We start from the raw sequence: 20,306 nt of genomic DNA, 5'->3' as shown, positions 1-20,306 counted from the left end.
CAGCTCGGCATCCCAAACTTTGATTTTCCTGCTCTCCAGGGACAGCGTTATCATCAGCATCACTAACTGTGCCACCAGCATCTATGCCGGCTTCGTCATTTTTTCCATCCTTGGCTTTATGGCCAAGCACCTGGGTGTGGACGTGTCCCGCGTGGCTGACCACGGCCCCGGCCTGGCCTTTGTGGCTTACCCCGAGGCCCTGACTCTGCTGCCCATCTCCCCGCTATGGTCCCTGCTCTTCTTCTTCATGCTCATTCTGCTAGGACTGGGCACTCAGGTACGAGGTGCGGGCTGAGGGGCAGCGTGCGGGAGAGGGCAGGGCCAGAGGGCAGGGTCCAGCTCTGACAGCCAGCTGCCTGTAGTTTTGCCTGTTGGAGACGCTGGTCACGGCCATAGTGGACGAGGTGGGGAATGAGTGGATTCTGCAGAAGAAGACCTATGTGACCCTGGGTGTGGCTGTGGCTGGCTTCCTGCTGGGCATCCCCCTCACCAGCCAGGTAAGAGGGAAGGGCCAGGCTGGGCTGGCGAGGGCACGTGCAGGGTGGGCGGCAGGCAGGGTGCCTGGCTGCGGGCACCAGCTCAGCTCCCCCTGCCCCACAGGCAGGGATCTACTGGCTGCTGCTGATGGACAATTACGCAGCCAGCTTCTCCCTGGTCATCATTTCTTGCATCATGTGCATCTGCATCATGTACATCTATGGTGAGTGCCCAGGCTCCCGTGGCTGGCCCCAGGTCCTGTCCCGGCCTGCTGGGCCTGCTGACTCCCGCTCTGTCCAGGGCACCGCAACTACTTCCAGGACATCCAGATGATGCTGGGCTTCCCACCGCCTCTCTTCTTCCAGATCTGCTGGCGTTTTGTCTCTCCGGCCATCATCTTCGTAAGTGATGACCCCACTATCCCGCCACCACGTCTCTCGGGCCGTGTACCCCCTTAGGGAAGTCACCCAGCCGGTTTTGGGGAATGATGAGGCCAGACGTAGCCTGGCAGGTGTGTGACCCTCAGAGTCCTGGGCCTGGCTGCAGACATTGGCCAGGCCTGGGGTGGAAGCTGCTCGCAGCACCTCTAGGGAGTCAGAGTTTCCTTAAGGCATCGCCAACCTGTGTCAACCCATATCCTACTGCCTGCCCTGTCTCCAGGCCCTCCCAGGGAAGACATGTCATGAACTTGCACGTGTGGTGTGAGTGCTGGCGTGAGACAGCCCCATGACCCGCAGGTGCAGGTGGTAAGAGGCAGGGGCCAGCTCCTTACTGGGACAACATCACAACCCTCCAGGCAGTGAGGATGATGAGGGGACTGAATCCAGCTGGAGCTGAATTAAGGAAAGAAATCCCCTCTAGCAACGGTGAAAGATTTTGGCCTCATCTTTTTTTTTTCCTTGTAGCCTTTATGTATTAATTTGTGTGGCACAAGTTGCTGAGGTATCACTGTTTCCATTTTACAGATGAAGAAACTGAGGCTAAGTCATTGAGCCACACAGTTCATAGCAGTAGAACCCTAGTGCAGAGCGGGCGCTGCAGGCCAGCTGGGGTGGCACTGGGATCTCCCACTCCATGCTGCGGCAAGGGGGCAGGCAGGGGATGGGGGCAGAGTGTATCTCCGCCTGGGTGTGAGCAGGCCCCCTGAGGGATAGCCAGGGTAGTGTGCAGTCTCCCTTCAGTTAGGTTCCCCCTCCCCATGTGCAGGGCATGCCTCACCGTGGTCCACACTTGTGTTTCTGCAGGAGTGAACCCTGCAGGATTGAGGCCTACAGCACACGGACATGGGGCAATGTCTCCCCAGTCTGACACAGAGCACAAGTTCTAGAACATGGGTAGGCAGTCGGTGAGGATGAGCACCTCTGCCAAGTATTTGGCCCTCTGGGCTGGACCCCAGGCTTGCAGAGGGGGTCTCAGCCTCCACAGCCACAGAGGGGAGAATGGCGGTCAGAATGGACACAGACCTGGGGTACCTGCGAGGGCGGGAGGCTGGAGAGCACATGACGAGGGTTTGTAGAGTCAGCCTTGGCTTCAATCTGATGTCCCCGTGAGGTCAGGCAACATGGGCAGGGCCCTGTCTGTGCCCAGGAAGCTAGGCAGGGCTACCTGCAGAGGGCGGTCCAGGCCCTGTGTGCATATCTGTTTCTGTGCTGTACTGTGGCCGGTTTGTTTTAAGATATTTTATTTATTGGAAAGGCAGCAGGGCCAACACTGAGATGCTGTAGGTTAAGTCACTGCCAGCCAGGTTGGCATCCCATATGACTGCCAGTTCATGTCCCGGCTGCTCTGCTTCTGATCCAGCTCCCTGCTGATATGCCAGGAAAGCAGCTGAAGATGACCCAAGTGCTTAGGCCTGGGATCCTGTATAGGACACCTGGATGAGGCTCCTGGCTCCTGGCCTCGACCTGGCCTAGCCCCAGCCTTTGCCATCATTTAGGGAGTGAACCAGCAGTTGGACAGACTCTCTCAAGATCTGTCTCTTCCTCTTTGTAAGTCATGCTGCCTTTCGAATAAATATACTTTTTAAAATGCAGAATTCTACGCAGTTCTCCCACAAGGGTGGCAGGGTCCCAAGCACATGGGCCATCTCTGCTGATTTCCCAGGCACATTAACAGGGAGCTAGATCTGAAATGGAGCAGCCAGGACTCAATCATTGCTGCGCGTGGGATGCCAGTGTTGAAAGCAATAGCTTAGCCCTCCTCAACACTGCACAGGCCCGTCTCTGGGTACTTGACTTCTTCGTATTCCTGCCAAGGTCTTTTCTTTTTTTTTTTTTAAGATTTATTTTTATTGGAAAGCCAGATATACAGAGGAGGAAAGACAGAGAGGAAGATCTTCTGTCCGATGATTTACTCCCCAAGTGAGTGCAACGGTCGGTGCTACACCAAACCGAAACCAGGATCCAGGAACTTTTTCCAGGTCTCCCACACGGGTGCAGAGTCCCAAGGCTTTGGGCCGTGCTCGATTGCTTTCCCAGGCCACAAGCAGGGAGCTGGATGGGAAGTGGAGCTGCCGGGATTAGAACCGGTGACCATATGGAATCCTGGTGTGTTCAAGGCGAGGACTTTAGCTGCTAGGCCATGCCGCCGGGCCCCTGCAAATCGCTTTTAAACAAACTCCATCCTTCTTTCAGCTTAACCAAGGGCTTTGCCCACATGTGGATCATGGTCTAGCTCTACTTAGAAAACTTGTCATGAAGCTCCCATTACAGGCAGCACTCCAGGAGTGGTCCCCCAATTATATGTGGGCCTTGTCTCCTAGAATTTGCCCATAAGCAAGGCTGGAGGATGGGTAGCAAGGTGGCACAGTAGTATGGTGGGCTAATCCTCCACCCTGTGGTGCCAGCATGCCAAATGGGTGCTGATTCATGTTCCGGCTGCTTCACCTCTGATCCAGCTCCTTGCTTATGGCCTGGGAAAGCAGCAGAATATGGCCTAATGCCTTGGGACCCTGAACCCATGTGGGAGACCAGAAGAGATTACTGGCTCAGGTCAGTTCAGCTGTAGCTGTTGCAGCCACTTGGGGAATGAACCAGTGGATGGAAGACCTCTCACCCTATCTTTAAAAGATTTTTTTCTCTCTGTAAAATTTGCCTTTCAAATAAAAATAAACAAACATTAAGAAAAAAAAAGAAGAAAAGAAGGCCAGAGGACACACAGCTAAACGCTCCACAGTGGGTGCCAGCCCCAACTGGCAAGTGAAGGTGCGCACACAGGGCCCGACGGGAGGCCCCTGACCCGCTTGCCCAGCCTCTGCCTCCCATGGCCTTTTTTTGTTGCTGCAGATTATACCTATGTGTGTGTGTTAATTTATTTGCATCTACTTGGAAAGCAGAGAGAAAGAGAAAGGAAGAGACAGACAGCAGAAAGAAACCTCTGTCATCGATGGCTTCACTCCCCAAATGCCCACCACAGCCAGGGCTGGGGTCAGGCTGAAGCCAGGAGTCCAGAATTCCATCTAGGTCTTCCACGTGGGTAGCAGGGATCCAGGCACATGGACCAGTGTCTGCTGCCTTTCCAGGCACAATAGGAGGGATCTGGAATTGGAAGAGGAACAGCCAGGACTCTCCCATAAGGGATGGGAGTGGCCTAATATGGGGCATAACCCTGCGGTGCTACAGCCTCCTACCGACTGCAGGCCTGCTGTCCCATTTCACTCTGCCTACAGCTTGGTCACTAACCACTACCCCTTGGGGTCTCCCCAGACAGAAGGCCACAGTCTGCAGCCACAGGCAGGCAGGGCCTTCTCTGTGGCCTCGCCATACAAATTGGTTCAGGTCAGCAAAGGAGACCAAGCCAGGCAGTGTGCTGGGCACTGCAGGCCAAGTTGCTAGGATCCTAGGAGCTACCTCATCCATGGGGAACAGCAAAGAAAGAGACTGTAAGCAGAGAGGATGGGGGATGCCACAGGGTGCCCAGGGCAACTTAGCAGGCAGTGGCTGTGGCACATGGAGGTGTGACAGAGGAAGATTCAGGGAAAGATAAACAGAAAGGGGGAAGTGCTGTAGCTGAGACCAAGGTGGGTGTGATGGAGGACTCACTGGGATCACGTCCCGAGGGGAAAGCCAAGACAGTGGGCAGCAGGCCGTTGGGAGTCGTACCTGCTGCCAGTGCCACCTGCTCCTGCAGGTGCCCCTGCCCTGCTCTAAATGCTGCTTGTTAGGGTGAGAACAGGAGAGGAAGAAGTACAAATGAGAGGGAAGGCCTGGACCCTGGGAGGAGCCTCCTGCCGACTCCTCCACTTCCCTTGCAGTTCATCCTCATCTTCACGGTGATCCAGTACCAGCCGATCAAATACAACCACTACCAGTATCCAGGCTGGGCCGTGGCCGTTGGCTTTCTCATGGCTCTGTCCTCGGTCATCTGCATCCCGCTCTATGCCTTGTTCAAGCTCTGCCGCACGGATGGGGATAGCCTCGTCCAGGTGAGGGCTGGGAACAGAGTGGGGGGCTGCTGGGCAGCTGCTTGGAACAGGTAGGGTGGCTGGATGGGGCGGCCAGGGCTCCCACCTGACCTCCTGGTCCGCCCCACCCCTCACATCCCATGCAGCGTCTGAAAAATGCCACAAAGCCAAGCAGAGACTGGGGCCCCGCCCTCCCGGAGCACCGGACTGGGCGCTATGCCCCCACCATCACCCCCTCTCCTGAAGATGGGTTCGAGGTCCAGCCGCTGCACCCGGACAAGGCCCAGATCCCCATGGTGGGCAGTAACGGCTCCAGCCGCCTCCAGGACTCCCGGATATGAGCACAGATGCCGGGGGAGGAGGAGGTAGCCCCACTCCTACCCCGTGTTCCCAACCACAGGGATGGGGAAAGACTGTGGACAGGTGTCACCACCTGCCCCCTGCCACACCCTGGCCAGGACGGCTGCCATCACCTTGGCCACCACTGATAGTGTGGTCATTCATGCTCGTGTCCCCAGTGTTTACACGTCCTTTGGATGCCAAGATGGCAGCTTAGGGGAAGGGTGAGGGGAGGGTTACCAGGGGGTGGGGGGAAAGGGACCAAGCACTTTGGAGGGGGTCTTGGGCCAGGTCCCCAGAGGCCTGCCAGGCTTCATGGAGCCTCTGATGCCCCCTCACTCTGCTCTGAGCTGAGGTCTGGGAGAGGGGGAGGCCACTTGCCCCCTTTCCTTGGGTCTCCAGCCTTGTGACCAGTGTTCCTGCCCTCCAAGCCTCTGCCCAGGCTGCAGGGGATAGGTGAGGGGCCGCGGGCCATCCAGTGCCCCTTGGTGGTTGGCCCAGCTCCGTATGTCTGTGTTGATTATTTTTGTAAACATTGTCTGACCTGTGGTTGCAGGCCCCTGCCTTGAGCCACGTCTTCCAGGCCTGCTTGCACCTCACTCGGCTGCTCTGGGCCCTCGGCCATGCACTCCAGGCCTGGCTGTCAGGCCCAGCCAGCAGAGGCCAAGGGGCCCCACAGCCTGCCCAAAGCACTTGTTCCAGGGGGCATGGCTGGGAGCTGCTCAGCAGGAGGCTGGTGCCCAGGGACCCTGGGGAAGGGGACCCTGCACAGCCGCTTACCCTCCCCCCTCCCCCAGGCTGAAGGCCCCGTCCTCCCTGGCGTGCTGCCCTCATTCATGTGCCAAATGGCCCCAGCCCACGTGCCCCCAGCCCTCTCTGGAGCCAGACTTCCTTCTCCTGAGCCCCACAGTGTCCGTCTGTCCGTCCTCCAGGCCCTCTGTGCAATGACACCTGCCTCTAATCCTCTGTAGCAATAACGGTGCCCTGTCCCCACCCCACCCCCGCCGTCTGTGCACCACTAGGAGTTTCAAGTCCATAGGTTTTAATGAAATTTCTATTCCTGTCCTGGGCTACTGTGGTGCTTTGTCTGGGTGTCCCTGGGATACAGGAGTCAGGGCTGGGGTGGGATCTCTTGTCCGTTAGGCCTCAGCTGGTGGCCCAACAGAAGGATCAAAACATGGATCTCCCTGCCCTGAGGGCCCAGGCACGACAAGAACATGGTGGGGACGGGGCAAGGGCCAGCCTTGGGGGTTCCTCCCAGATGCATCCGGGCATTGGTAAGGGGTGGCTGTGGTGGTAGTGCACAGGTCAATTCTGGCCCAAGCTGGAGCCTGCTCTGCAGCTGGCCCTTCAGGCTGAGGCCTGGGGTGCCATACTGGACATAGTTGGCGTGGCGGCTGGCTGCTGCCGGGGGCTGTACTGGAGCTTTCGACCCCAGCGGCAGAGGGCAGCCTGGCCCCGGGGCCGCGGGCAGTACTCCAAAGGTGGTGCAGGCAGGTGGCACTGGAGAGCCCCAGCTTGAGCCTGGGTGGTCCCACGAGGGAGGAGAGGGCAAGGCCTGAGGCACCGGCTGGAGGGGTCCGGGGCTGGCTGCCTGGGTAGGTTGGGGGAGTTACCACCAGGGGCATCAGCCTGACCCTGCAGCCCACCTCCTGCCCAACCTGTGAGCTACCTGCCTGGCTTTACCTGTGGTTGGCAGAGAAAGGGGAAGGCTGAAGAGAGAGCTGTAGTTCCCGCGTCATGGCCGCCTTCTGTTCTTTCAGCTCTAAGGAAGAAAAAGAGCCGAGGTCCAGGGCTTGCCTCTCCCAGGGGCTGGGGGTAGGGAGCCTGGGTGTTCTGGGCCTACAGGTGCCTCACCTGTCAGGGTGGGCTCCAGGGCTGCATCAGGTGGTTGGCAGGCCCTGGTGAACTCCTCTTCCAGACAGCGCTGCCAAGAGAGCATGGTCAGTGCCTGGCCTGAGAGCTGCAGGGTCGGGGAGGAAAGGAGTACAGGGACCCGTACCCTACAGCAGCACCATCAGCCCAACCTCGTGGGGCAGTCCCCAGGCAGAACACCAGAAGTGCCCAACTCTGAGAGGCGGTGGTTGGGCACAGGCCAGACTTGGCTCAAGGAAGAAAGGAAGAAGGCAGAAGACCTTGTGGGCAAATTCCACAGATCAAGCTAAACCAGCTAGCCAAACATGGAAGGGCTCCACCAGAACACTGGGCTCCCGGGATTCTCCCACTCACAAGCATGCACAGGTGGGAACCGGTCACCAGCCACACCCACGCGAGAAGCCCACAAACACGTCCACACTCAGCAGAGGCCTGGGGTAACGGCTCACCTGCAGCATGGTGATCTCCTTTTGTAAGGTGTTACACTCCTCCTCCAGAAGGCCCCTGGGAGCCGAAGATCATCAGGGCCTGAACCAGCGGAGCCCAACCCATGCCCTGCCACCAGCCTTCGCAGGGGCCCACACGACTCCCTGGGAGCTCACAGTCCACACCCCAGCTTCTAGCTTTCCCAGGGGTCCACATGACTCCCTGGGGCTCACAGTGCCCTTTGCCACCTGAGTGCCACCTCCACCAATCTCCTGCCCTGCCTCACTCATGCCCAGCACCCGTCCTGGCAAGCACCATCCTCCTCCCCGCCCAGGCCTATGACCTTCCTGCCTCCATCCTCCCTCATAGCATGGTCGTGCCCCTGCTGAAACCTGCCCACCCAGCATCAGGACAAGCCCCCATACTGGCACAATGGCCTGAGCTTGGCAGCAGGCTGTCCATACCCACTGCTCAGCCTCCCACACCTGCATCCCCTTCCCCTTCACAGTCCCAGCACCCCCCAAGTCCACACTCTCGGGTGCCCACAGGCCTCACCGCAGGTGTGCAGCGACCTGGTCAATGTCAGCCACGTTCAGTTGGTCCTTGATGACACTGAGGTCCCCGCTGCTGGCAGATGACATCCCCACTACTTGACCTGTGCCATGCCCCTCGTCCCTGCCCCCCAGGCCTTCAGGACACCCACACTACTTCTCCTAAACAAGTTTATGTCTTTCTTCTAAGGCTTCCTACCAGTGTGGAGCAGGACTCTGGGCTTGTGAACACCTTCCACCAACCCTCACCGTGCGTGACTTTAGGCAAATGCATATCCTGTCTTCTCTAAAGACATTTATTCAAAAGGCAGAGAGTGACTTCAGAAACAGGGGCGGGAGGATGGAATTTTCTGTCCACTGGTTCACCCTCCAAATGGCTATGCTAGCTAGGTTTGGGCCAGGAGGAAGCCAAGAGCTCCATCCTGGTCACCCACAGGAGTGCCAGGAACCACTGGTTTCCTGGGAGCTTTAGCAGAAAGCTGGATTGGCAATGGAACAGCTGGGACTCAAACTGGCATTCCGATATGGGATGCTGGTGTTGCTGGCAGCAACTTAACTCGCTGCACTGCGACACCAGCCCTGATGTGTCCTTTCTGAGCCTTCAGGTCTCTCATCTGCAAAAACAGGGACATGGCCCAACCTAGGGCCATGGAAGGACTGGCCGGAGAAATCACAGCTGCCCATTTGTGGTAGGCTAACTGCTGTCAGTTCATCTTACAGCATCCTGCCTCATCAATCCCGCTGTGGCTCTCTGCCTATGCTTCCCTGCCTCTCCAGCCCAGCCTGGCACCTGTACCACTCTCAGGTACAGCGTGATCCTGACACGTCTTACAAAGCTCTCCTCTCCCACTTCCTGCTTTCCAGAGTCACTTTCGCTAGGAAGCCTGACCTGCCCCATCCTCCCCCCCTCCCAGGTTGGGCAACTCAGTGGCACCCACCAGCTAGCTGGACCCTTTGTCAACAAGGACCGATCCCTCTTCTTTCACTGCCATCTTACCTGCTGCCATCAGCTCTGAACTGGAACGTCCCCTGGTCGGACAAAGCACACCTGGGCTCCTCCAAGGCAAAGCGCAGGACTCGGGGACTGTACTGGACCCACGCCTGGGCCTGGTCCCTGCAGGAGGGGAATGTGAAGGAAGCCACAGCAGGGCGAGCCCACCTGCCTTCTGGGGGAAGGGGGCCGGGCCAGAGGCTCCCACCTGCCCTCGCAGATGGCCTTGTGGCGGAGACCCTGGAGCAGCTGCCGGAGTTCCTGACGCACCAGTTCCCTCAGGTGGGGCGGCGGTGCCAAAAGTGAGGCAGGGTCAGAGAAGGCGCGGGAGCCGGGGGCATGGGAGGCATAAGCCTCCTGGCACAGAGCGCACAGCGTCGCTACCTGCAAGGAGAGCTGGGATGCCTGACACTGAGGAGCAAGGTGAGGGGCGCGGGGCTGGGGCAGTGAGGGCCAGGGGGCGAAGCCAGACCGGGCACAGGGGGGCCATGGGGTGTGCTGGAGAAGAAATAATCCCACCCTCCACCCCGCTGCGGTGCAGGCCTGGAGCGTGAACCACTCGCCACTCCCCACCTCTGCCCGCAGCTCCAGGCTCAGGTCCACCGCCGCCTCCCCCAGAACCCTCTTCACTTCGAGCCTCTCCAGGGGCGGAATGTGCTGCTCCACCAGCTCCCACAGCGACACGAAGTCCCGGGACATGACCCGCCCGTGCCGCAGTCACCGCTCACACCTGCGAGACAGCAGGTTCGGAGGCAGGATTTCACCAGGAGCCACCAGTCCCCGGGGCAGGCACTGCCCACAGTCCATAGGCCCGGCCCCCGCTTGGCCACGCAAGGAAATTACGCCGCCCAGAACCCCTGCGTCACCGGCTCTGCCTCTTGTGCTTGGCTTCTGGTCGACACGGGGGCCAAGACTCCCAGCCACGACCCCCGAGGGGCCGCCCGTGGGAAGCGAGGCCTCAGCCCCGCCTCTTGGCTGTGGCCGTCACCCGGGAAACCGTGCCGCGGCCCCAGGCACCGCCCTCCCAGCCTGGCCGAATCCGCGGGTGGGCGGGGCTTGCGGGTGTGGTAGAAGTAGAAAAATCCTGGGTGGATAAACTGCCCCTAACACCAGTGAGTTCTATTGAATGCAGGGAGAGGCAGGGAGGCCCTTGCCAGAGCAACAGGCAGGTCAGGTGTACTCCCACCACAGCCCCCCTAGTATGACTAGACTCAAAGACCTAGCTGGTCCCAGTCCCTGCAAAGACAAAGCGGGCTGCTCCATTCACTTTTTTTTTTTTTTTTTTACTAAAGCACCCACACAAGGTTCTGTGCAATGTACAAACACGAGCCAGCCCTGGGGCCACTGCCTCTTCTCTGAGCTGGGGAGGCGAGAACCAGGTGGAAGGATCCAAGCCCTGCTCGTCCCCCCATGCAAAGACCAGCCCAAAATCTTAGGCAGCAACACAGCACCCCCTTTAGCCCCCTCCTGGGCTGCTCCTCGGCAGGGCGGGGGGGCACACCAAATCTTGCCCCCTACAATATTGAGTGAAAAAGGTTTCCCCTCCCCTGGGAGCACAGGGGGGAAACTCCCCAGGTCTGAGGATCCCCTCCCCCTGGAAGAGATGCTGCCCTCTAGTCACACACCTCCCACCCTTCCAGGCCCTAGGGGACTCAAGGGGGGAAACTGAGGCACAGAGAGGTGAAGTGACCTAGCCCAGGCCACTCCGCGAGGCAGTGCAGGGGCTGGCCCGACCCTGACAGTGAGTGGGGGCTGGGCTGGAGGGGGAGTGGGAATAGGGGCAGGGAGGAGGGGCCTGCCCAGGCCGGATGCACCCCAGAGTGGGTTCTGAAATTTCCAGGTGCCACCGTGGGACCTATTGAGGCTCCTCTGGAAGCAGAGCCCCCAGTCTCAGTCCTGGGGGGAATAACCCGCAGAACGGCTGCTGGCCAGGTTGGGGTCAGTTCACTGGCAGGCACCCCTTGGCACCAAGAGCCTCTTGTCCATGAGTCAGCCCCGGGGGGGCCACGCTGGGGGCCGCCCAATGTCCACTGTGATATTGGTGAAGAGTGGCTGCCGGGACACCTCCAGGACCTGGTACCGCACCGACCCGATGCCGTCCCGCTTCATGGTCAGCTTCGTGTTCTGGATCTTGGTGAACCTAACGGGGATGCAGATGGGGGTCACATCAGGGCTAGCCACTGACTCCAAGAGGGGCTCGAGGGGCCCAGCCCAGGTCATCCAGCTGCCTCAGGGGTAACCTGCCAGGAGCCCTGGGGTGGGCTTGCATTTGCCAGGCTGCTTAAAACAGCCAAACAGATCTCTCTCTCTGTTCAGACCTTCCCTCCATGTCCAAGACCTGTGGGCACTTCGAGGGTCGTGTGCCCTATGTCAGACATTCTATTTTCTCAGTCCCCATTCTGCAGCTACTCTGTCACCATCTATTTTGTGAGTGCTGTATGCCAGCCTGTGACCTGACAGTACCAGGGGCACGGCCATGAACAGGTTGGGAAAGGTCCTTCCCTGGCAGCAAACCTGTCTCACAGGGGGCCGGGGGGAAAAGTGATTAAGGGACACAAAGACCCCTGGAGGCACTCAGGGTACAGGGTGTCTGCTCCAGAAGTGGGGTGTGTGTGTGTGTGACACAGAGCTGAAAGTGAGGGACACAGGACATTGCAGGCAGAGATCAGAGCACCTGAAGATCCCACATTGGCAGGAAGATTTTGCATGGCTGTGTAGTTAGAGCTTAGGGAACTCACGGGCAAAGCAAAAAACGGAATTAACATGGAGGTTCACGCCAGTGTGGGCAGCGCTCCAGAAGTTAGGGTTAGTGCAGAGCTCGTTCTGGGAAGGAGAAGACGCCGAGGGATTAACTCAGCTGGCACATGCGTGTATGTGGGAGTTGGGGGGGTGGGGGGAGACACAGGGTGTGCACAGGACCCAGCAGAGGCCACCATGGGAGTCCAGGCAAGATCAGAGGCTAGACCAGCACCAGGGTAATGGGGAAGATGGATGGGCTCACATGTTATGGGAGACAATGACGGTGTGACATGTGGGAAAAGAGACAGAAGCGTGCAGAACTCCTAGGTTGAAGGGAGAAGCAACCAGGCCGACAGAACGGCCATCCAGAGTTCCTTAAGCCACAATTGCTGGCGAGTCTTATCTTGCCCACACCCAAGGCAGGCATTACTAATTGATGATGGCACTCAGGCAAGCTATTCCAGCAACAGGAGCAAGGTTCCCGGCATGGGCCTGCAGAGCTCCCCTCCTCCTCTCCTCCCCATGGGCTCAGTACACACACACACCCCGCCGCACACTGGCCTAGGACTGAGCCTTCTCCCTCTGATACCCTGCAGCCTCTGTTTTTCCCCATCTGCCACCCCTCCTTCCCTGCTGACTATGCTTTGTATCTGAATTTCCCTTCTCTCAGATCCCTGGACTCCCTGGGGCCCCTCTGGGACACCTGCATTCCCTGGGTCTCCCCCACTGGGACCATTCTGCTCAATACCACTCCATGCCTACACCTTTCATTCAGAGAACCCTGTTCTCCCAACAGGGGAACACAGCAACCCCCTAGGGCCTCACCCCAGCCTGCCTCCTTGGGCTCCATCAAGCCCTTCCCACCCAGTGCACTTCCTCTCCTGCACCACCTGGAGCTAGGCCAGACCTTCACCTGCCTCCAGCTCAAAGAGTGAACCTTTTAAATACAGATCTCACCCTGCTCCTCCTTGTGTAAGGCCCTCCCACGACTCCCTAGTACCTCCAGAACTTAGACCCCCTAGCACTCAGCATGGCCCTCTTCAGTGATCCTAGAACCACACAGTTGGAGGCACTCAGTGTGCATCTGACATGTACAATGCAGCCCAGATGTTTACAGGCAAGGCTCCACACTGGCCTTGTTCGTTCTTATCCAGGTGAACATAACAATTCTGTGCCCAAAGAGCATGGAACGAACGTCTGGTTGAATGGACAACTTTTTGAACTCCAGTTTACTGTCACCTCCTCCAGGAAGCCTCTCACCGTCACTCTCTTTTGCTGGAACAGCACCTTGCTCTGATACACGGTGCTGGGGGTGCCTGTTTCCATACCTGTTGGCCTACCTAGGGTGAGCTGCCTGGGGGACAGCGGGCATTGTATGGGACTGCTAAAGCCCCTGCCCAGTGTGGTGCCAGTCCCAGGGGCAACAGCATGAAGCCCAGGGAGCCCTTGTCTACACACACGGGTCCCTTAGTCCTACTCCTGGCCAGGCCCAACATCCAATGTGGTGACCCTGTGGAAGACAGAGCTGCCGCCTATCTCAGTGAGGCTGGGCTACATGTCTACTCCCTGCCCCACCCTGCAGGGACCTCCTCTGCCACAGCCCCCAGGAGCTGTGCCCAATACCCATTGTTTCTATCCTACCAGCTTCGACAGGGCCAGTAAAAACAGGGGTCCCCAAAGGTATACAAGTGAGGAAGGCCAGGGAATGCAAGCTGCTCAGTGATTCTGAATTCTAGAAACCAAGTTGGGGTGACAGGGGTGTGGGGCTTGGGCGGGAAATAGGGCACAGAGATCAGGAGATGTCTCCAGGAGTCTGGGTCCTTGGAATCACCTCTGGAAACTAATGGCACTAGGAAGTAACCTTGGAGACTAGGGCACCAGGGACTAGGTGCACAGGACTGCCCTCTGGGGACTGTGGGGTGGATGAGGGGCACCTGGGATCAGGGGTGCTAGCAGTCACCTCTGAGGGTTGGGTTCGTTATGCTTGTCCCGGTCGTGCTTGATCATGCGGTAGCGGCCTATGCGGATGTCAGGGCGCGAGATCTTCATCCCAGTCAGGGAGATCCTGAGGACAGAGACAAATGGCCTGGGGAAGGTGTCAGGAAGGGCAGGGTGCCCAACCGAGTCAGCACTGCACCCTTCACCCACCCAGCCTAAGCCCCACGCAGCCCCCACTCACCTGTTGAAGATGTCGTCATCCTCACCACCCCAGCCCCAGTACTCGTTGGGGAAGCCATTGATTCTCAGAAACTGGGCTTTACTCAGGCCTGACACGCCTCCAAAGTAGCCAGCATAGGGCAGCCTATGGCATGGGAGGGCAGGTGTCAGTAAGGGTCCCAAAGGGAGTTGAGTAGGAAGGACCGGAGATGGGGCCAGGGAGTGGGCAGTGGGAGAACCCAGGACCAAGAACCGAGCAGGGCACTGGCACCGAGCAGTCTGGCTCCAGCTGAGGAGATGGCCTCACCGGAAGCCAAACTTGTCCATGGCGATGGCGAAGTGGCGGGGCTGGTCACCACAGCGGTATAGGTTGCGGTCATCCATGGGCACCAGGTCCACGTCACTAAAGATGAAGCAGTCGTAGGCAGCGTCCTCCTTCAGCGCCTCCAGGAAGCCCACATTGAGCAGCTTGGCCCGGTTGAAGGTGTCCTCACCGTGCTGGGGATGGAGGTGGGGGACAGGTCAGCTATGGGCCTGGGACCAGCCAGCACCAGCCAACTCACCAGTCCCCAGACCTCCCTGCCCCTTCCCTCAGGTGTGGCTCCTCCAGACTCCCAGGATCAAGACCAGCTTTCCACGCCGGCTCTGCCCTTCAAAGGCCCTTCAGGTCTTGGCTGCGGTCTCCGCTGGCCCCTGGCCTGGGGTCATCAGGTGCAGTCACAAAGCCTTGCTCCACTGCAGCAGAAGAGGCCAGGCTGCTTCCTGCCTACTCACCTGGGATCCAGCAGCTCCCCCCTTGCCCTGCAATGCCTTCCTCTGTCTTTCAGCCATGCTTCCAGACAGGCTCCCTTGACCGAGCCACCTGGCCCTGGTACAATTAGTCATTCTCTCCTGTGGGCTTCGTGTAGGCTCATGGCTGCTCACACTGTTATTTAGAGCTCTTGCCTCATTCACTCATTCATCAAACATGCCCCCATGGCCCTCGCCTTTGTGTCAGTGGGGATTCCAGAGATGAGCAGCCCTGTTCTCTGTCCCTGCTGAGCACACGATCACGAAGTGAGCAGAACAATGAATGCCCCACATGGCCAGTGTCTGAGAGGCAGAAGCCGCGGGGGACAGAGCCACCAAGCTTCAGGCCCCCTGGCCCCTCAAGCTCACTTTAAGCCATATCCAACCCCACCCCCCACCCCTGGGCAGCCTCTGAGACCAGGACAGGCCTGGGTTAGATTCGCTCAAATGACAAGCAGGGGGCCTGGAGGCAGCAAGCCTGCAGTCCCCTGGGATATGTGGCTGTACTCGCAGGTGTACCAAACAGAACAGGTGCAGGTACAGGACAGGCAGGGACTGATCCTGGTCCCAACCCACACCTTCCAGCCTGCAGCCAGCCTGGAGGGGCAAGTGGCCCCTCCAGCAGCATTGGCCAGCCAGAGCCTGATGGGGCATGGAAAGCTGACCTTTCCTATCCCCCCTCCCTCTCCTGCAGCCCCTCTTGACCCTGCCCATGGAGGGAGCACGGCCCCTTGCCCCAGGCTCCTCACATCCTTCCCTGGCCTCCCAGGCCAGCACAGGCCCTAGGGCTCTTCAGGCCACGCTCAGCTCTCTGCCCCTGATGGCCCTCCCTCTGTGTCCCCTTCCCTTGCCCCCACCATACACACACAGAGGAAGAGGAAGGCTCCAGCCAGCCACCACCCCACCTGTGCCTTCCCTTGCCGGCACAGACTTTTCCAGAGTTGTCTCCGATCAGTTATTTCCATTTTGTCAAATCTAATTCCTTTTCCAACCCACTGCAATCTGCTGCCGCCCCCACAGTGCCCCCGAAATGGCTCTTGCTGGGCCCACCTTGTTGCTAAATCCACTGGACGCTTCTTGGGCCACATCCCCCCGCCTTGCCCGCCCACAATTCTCGCGCAGCTGCCATGTATCCCCTGCCCACCATGGCCGTCACCACCAATGGCTGGGCCTCTGGGATGCCCGCCACATGGAGCCACGTCTCTTCCTTCGACCCTTCCAGCCTACTCGGCCTCTGCAGCCTGGCTCTCTCTCCTAAAGTCCTGTGCTCCCTGGGACCGTGGGATGTGGCTGGGATCACCTGCCCAGCAGCACCCGAGGTCTTTCCCTCTGCGTGCAGGCCTCCCTGCTGGGTGTCCTGCCTACGCTTTTTGCAGATGTCCAAACTCCTCAGGTATGAGTCCTTACTAGAGGGTCACTCTCCCAAATCTGCTCCAAATCCTGTGTTCCCATAGGAACACCCACGGGCGTGGACCTCGTGGCCAGGACAGACCTTGGGTACCCTAAATGTTGCTCCCCTCACTTTCCAGTGTTCACGTCTGCCACTCACCCCCACAGCCCCTACCCATACTCACACATCCCTTCCTAACCAGATCCCCCTCCCCTGCATCCCCCACATGTGAACAGAGCAATCTTTCTAGCCAGAGGTACGCAACTACCTGCAGCCTGGAACCTAACTGCTTAACACACATCCCCAGAAAGAACTTTCTCAATGTATCGCTGCCTCCCTTTGCACCTAGCCTGTGTGTTGGACCCCACATCTCACCAATGGTTCCCAAACACACAGGCCCAGCTCTCTCACTCAGGGTTCCCCAGGTCCCTCACTACAATGTCTGCCACTTCCTCAACGGCTGGACCAGGCCGCTCAGTGCTCCTGTAGCCCAAGCATTAGGCATATCCCACTGTGCTGGCAGACTCTACGGGACTATGGTCAAGTGCAAGAGTCCCCTGTGGGCAGCAACTGCCTGCTCAGATTCTGTCTAGGACCCAGTGAGCGAATGGCCCCAGCCAGGCCCACAGCTGGGCTTCTTAGAGGCTGGGTTGAGTCCCAGACCTCCACTGCGGCTGCTAAGTGTCTCTAGAGAGCGCCTCCAAGTCAGCATCGCCCAGGCCTCCACCACCAGAGCCCTGGGCTGGTCCAGGCAGGCAGCGGGGTTTGCTCCTTTGAAGGCTACGCACATGCCCACCAGCATGCACACCAACATTCCCATGCATATTCCTGTGCGCACCATGTTCATTCACAAACCCACACCTTCAGGGGTGGACCAGGAGCCACATATACCACCCCAACCCGACTACATAAGTATTAGCAGGTGCACCCACAGGTGCATGGGGGTCCCTTGATGCCCAGGCAGAAAGCACAAACAACACACCTGGTTGATGACATAGATGCCATAGCGCAGCCGCTGCCGCCGCAGGATCGGATGCAGATAGTGGAGCCAGTAGCGGAGGTGGTGCTCCCGGTGTCTAAAGGGGATGATGACTGCCACCGTCTGCGCGGGCGTGCAGTCAGGCGGGGTGTAGCGGCCCCCCAGGAGCACGCCCGGGTTCTCCCTCTGCACCCGCTCTAGGGGCATGGGCGAGGTGAACTCAATCAGCAGCCGGCCCACTGCAGGCAGGAAAGTGTCAGAATCAGGGTCTCCATTGGAATCCAGGGACACCAGCCACGCCTGCAGCTTGGGAAGCCCTCTTTCAACACACCCGGACCCTCGTTCCCCTCCTCCCCACTCCCTGATAGGCAAGACTTTCTCCTACCCTAAGGGTAGGCCCGACCCTACAGGCTCACCGAGACCAGGCGGCAAGTCGGGACAGGGTGGTAAGACAGGAGCTGTGGGCCCAGGAGGCCTGGCACTGGGGACCTCAGGGAGCCCAGAGCTGGGGGCAGTGGCGTTGGGCCGCGAGCAGTTGGCACTGCTGCTGGCAGCTGGGTGGAGGGCACGGGCAGGGCCGCGGGCACTGAAGCGGCTGAAGAAGGCCAGGTGCTGGGCGTAGACGTCAAAGTAGAGGATGACGGCCACGAGGAAGTGCAGCAGGCAGAGGAGGAGCACGGCCTTGCACACACGCTCCAGCGTCCCCCCCAGCAGTCTGCTCATCCCGCAGGCAGCCGCCGGCCTGCCCAGTGGGCCCGGGCATCCGGCTGCTGGCCTAATCAGGGCAGGAAAGTGACAGACCCGGAGGGTCAGGGCAGGGGGAGCAGCCCCGCCCCCAGTCCCCACCCAGTGGCTCACACTCACCAACCCACATCCTCACACTTACCTGCTCACATCCCTGCCTCGACTTACGCTCTACTGCCCTGGCACACCCTACTCCTAACTCCACACACACAGCAACACAGACTCAGGAGCACTGATCACACATGTTAGCACCTAAGCATGAAGACATGTTGCCTTACAGACTCACAGGTGCACCTGTGCCTCACAGAACAGCCATCCCACGGGGCAGCATCCTCCACTGGGGGATCCCGGCTCACAGTAAGGGGCGGGGGTCTGCTTACTGCCTAGCTTTCATACCAGAGCACTCTCCACTCAAGAACTTCATCTATCCCTTGCAGGAACCGTGATGGCAAGTGGTTTGGTCATTCGGACGAGCGATCAGTAGGCAGGCCAAAGAGAGGATGGGGCTGGGAAGTGGCCCTCAGCAACCAGGGGTTCCAAATAAGGGCAGGATGTGGATGGAGTCCCACTAGGGCAAGAGGTCAAAGCAGAGGTGGGGCAGGGGCCACCCCCTTACCCAAGGCTTCAGGGCTTGCCCGACATGGCTGGGGCCAGGAGGTGGGGGCGCTTGACTCAGCCTAACAGGAAAGGTCTGCCTGGGCCATGCCATGGTGGCAACAAGGCAGCAAGCTTCCTCTGGCAGAGTTCCAGGAAGCAGGGTGAGTCTCTCTCTGAGGTACACAGAGCCGCCACGGATACCCCAACGTGTCCCACACTCAGACACACAGAACTACAGTCACAGACACATGGGGTGGGGTGACGGAACACAGTGAGGCACACTCACCCACCAAGCCGCGGCTCCTGGACTCACACAGCCATGCACACTTTGCCTCCCAGATGGCTCACACCCAGACCCACGTGCAAACATTCCCGCCCCTCCCTTGGGGACTGGGGTTCTGGGTCAGCCTGGACCACTGGGTGGTCGCGCGAGGGCAGCCCTTGGGCGCGGCTGGGACTCTGCACACGTGGCACCCCGGAGACGGATGGGGGAGGTGGTGAAGACCCCAGTGGGTGTGGAGGCTAGGGTGGGGGGGTGTGCATGTGGAGCGAGGGGCCAAGGCAAAAGGGGTGAAGGGATGGAGCGCCTCCCCGCGCCACGAGGCCGGGGCGGGCGAGGACAATGAGGGAGGCTGGCTGGGGGCGGGCGCAGGAGCCCGGGGGAGCCGTGGGATGGGGGTGGGGTGGGGTGAAGCCAGGCCAGGGGCTGGCCCCAGCACCTCTCTCACCGGGTCCTGAGTGGGAAATCGGGGGCCGTGCTCAGGGTGCCCCTCTCGGGGCCGGGTCTAGAATGTCGGGGCCCTGGGCGGGGAGCCGCGCGCGCCCTCCTCTCACCCAGCGCTCGGGGCTCAGCAGGGGACGCCGCTCCGGTTCGGGCAGGGTTCCCGGCTCCGGCGGCTGCGGACCGCTCCGTCCCCCATGGCCCGGCCCCGCCGCCTCCAGCCGCCGGGTCAGCGGTCCCCGAGGCCCCCGGGCCACCTCCCGCCGCTGCCGCTGCCGCCGCGGGCCATGGAGCCAAGCCGCCCCGGGGGGCAGGGCGGGGCCGGGCGGCCGGGCAGACCCACGGACCCGCGGACCGAAGGACCACAGCGCCGCCGCCTCCCTCCCGCGCTACGGCACCTCGGAGGGGCAGGCCTGGTCGCCGCGGCCGCGCGCGCGCGCGCCCCCGCGCTCCCCGCCTCCAGCGCGCCCGCACGGCCGCGCGCAGCTTTGGTGCCGCCCCTGCCGGCGGCCACGCAGGAAAACCGAGGGGTCGTCAGCTCAGAGGGGTGTAGGAAATTGGCCCGACTGGTCCCAGGGGTTGACTTGGGGTTCGGGTGCGCTGCGAAGCTTGGCAGCGGGGCGCGGGGAGTGCAGATTCGGTCGGGTGTACGGAGGCCGCCGTGGGGACCAGGGATTTGCCAATTGTTTTAGGGGGAGGCTGCAGAAAGGGGGGTACGGGTTGGGCAGAACCCTTCAAGTCCGGATTGGAGGAGGATGGGTAGGATGGAGAAAATCAGAGATGGGTCCAGAGTGGGTGGAGCCAGGCGGGCGCTGGAATCTGGATGAGCAGAGGTTGCTGGAGCGGGAGCCTGGGGCAGACCCAGCTCTTGGGAGGTAGGGGCACAGACTTCAAGCCTCACGAGGGCAGGGGGATGACACCTAGGCATGGGACGAGACCTCAGGCACAAACATACAGAGAGGCCCATGTCCCAGCCCTCTCACTCCCTTCAAGGCAGATTCTCCCTGGCATCAGAACCCTCAGCTCTGCATCCTTATCTCCCCACCCAAAGGGTGTGGACCCAGTGAGAAGCTGCCAAGAGCTTGGCAGGGAGTTGATGCTGTGCCCATTTCCCCTTCCTCTGTGAAAG

General features: G+C 60.0%; 3 protein-coding genes across 7 annotated transcripts in view; 1 reads left to right on the top strand and 2 right to left on the bottom strand.

Moving 5' to 3' along the window:
- Window positions 1–6,282, top strand: part of SLC6A9 (solute carrier family 6 member 9) — a 33,544-nt gene extending 27,262 nt beyond the window's left edge. For all 3 annotated transcript variants that reach the window (XM_058680109.1, XM_058680105.1, XM_004591477.4), the window contains 6 exons: window positions 40–277; window positions 363–497; window positions 601–700; window positions 778–878; window positions 4,730–4,900; window positions 5,026–6,282. In XM_058680109.1, the coding sequence (XP_058536092.1) occupies window positions 40–277; window positions 363–497; window positions 601–700; window positions 778–878; window positions 4,730–4,900; window positions 5,026–5,220 (940 nt within the window). In that variant the 3' untranslated portion in view covers window positions 5,221–6,282. The remainder of the gene's footprint in view (window positions 1–39; window positions 278–362; window positions 498–600; window positions 701–777; window positions 879–4,729; window positions 4,901–5,025) is intronic.
- Window positions 6,283–6,436: 154 nt separating this feature from the next.
- On the bottom strand, window positions 6,437–10,044 carry CCDC24 (coiled-coil domain containing 24). Of its 3 annotated transcripts, none has more exons than XM_058680115.1 (9): window positions 9,928–10,044; window positions 9,635–9,791; window positions 9,270–9,472; window positions 9,068–9,184; window positions 8,075–8,146; window positions 7,543–7,597; window positions 7,076–7,181; window positions 6,905–6,983; window positions 6,437–6,812 (listed from the first exon to the last, which is right to left on the bottom strand). In XM_058680115.1, exons 2-9 carry the CDS (start codon window positions 9,758–9,760, stop codon window positions 6,569–6,571), a joined length of 1,002 nt encoding a protein of 333 aa, XP_058536098.1. In that variant the 5' UTR covers window positions 9,761–9,791; window positions 9,928–10,044; the 3' UTR covers window positions 6,437–6,568. The 3 variants fall into 3 exon arrangements, with proteins under 3 accessions (XP_058536098.1, XP_004591723.2, XP_058536104.1); XM_004591666.2 differs by having other exon boundaries at window positions 7,076–7,145; window positions 9,270–9,445; window positions 9,928–10,038; XM_058680121.1 differs by having other exon boundaries at window positions 7,076–7,145; window positions 8,075–8,143; window positions 9,270–9,445; window positions 9,928–10,037.
- Window positions 10,045–10,334: 290 nt separating this feature from the next.
- On the bottom strand, window positions 10,335–19,589 carry B4GALT2 (beta-1,4-galactosyltransferase 2). The gene is made up of 7 exons (XM_004591479.3): window positions 19,291–19,589; window positions 17,532–17,890; window positions 17,119–17,354; window positions 14,265–14,455; window positions 13,980–14,102; window positions 13,761–13,865; window positions 10,335–11,201 (listed from the first exon to the last, which is right to left on the bottom strand). Exons 2-7 carry the CDS (start codon window positions 17,836–17,838, stop codon window positions 11,051–11,053), a joined length of 1,113 nt encoding a protein of 370 aa, XP_004591536.2. The 5' UTR covers window positions 17,839–17,890; window positions 19,291–19,589; the 3' UTR covers window positions 10,335–11,050.
- Between the last annotated feature and the right edge of the window lie 717 nt (window positions 19,590–20,306).

The sequence above is a fragment of the Ochotona princeps genome, chromosome 2, assembly GCF_030435755.1.
Source record: "Ochotona princeps isolate mOchPri1 chromosome 2, mOchPri1.hap1, whole genome shotgun sequence".
Classification (NCBI taxonomy): domain Eukaryota; kingdom Metazoa; phylum Chordata; class Mammalia; order Lagomorpha; family Ochotonidae; genus Ochotona; species Ochotona princeps.
Note: the sequence above shows the minus strand (reverse complement) of the source record. Positions and strands in the feature narration are given on the sequence as shown.

Coding starts and splice junctions, on each gene's coding strand:
- CCDC24 (XM_058680115.1), bottom strand. CDS start 9,760: ATGTCCCGGGACTTCGTGTCGCTGTGGGAGCTGGTGGAGCAGCACATT. Junction 9,473..9,634: donor GCCTGGAGCTGCGGGCAGAG/GTGGGGAGTGGC, acceptor CTTGCTCCTCAG/TGTCAGGCATCCCAGCTCTC. Junction 8,147..9,067: donor TTCAGAGCTGATGGCAGCAG/GTAAGATGGCAG, acceptor GTCATCTGCCAG/CAGCGGGGACCTCAGTGTCA.
- B4GALT2 (XM_004591479.3), bottom strand. CDS start 17,838: ATGAGCAGACTGCTGGGGGGGACGCTGGAGCGTGTGTGCAAGGCCGTG. Junction 14,456..17,118: donor GCATCTATGTCATCAACCAG/GTGTGTTGTTTG, acceptor CTCCATCCCCAG/CACGGTGAGGACACCTTCAA. Junction 11,202..13,760: donor AACGAACCCAACCCTCAGAG/GTGACTGCTAGC, acceptor CATCCCCGTTAG/GTTCACCAAGATCCAGAACA.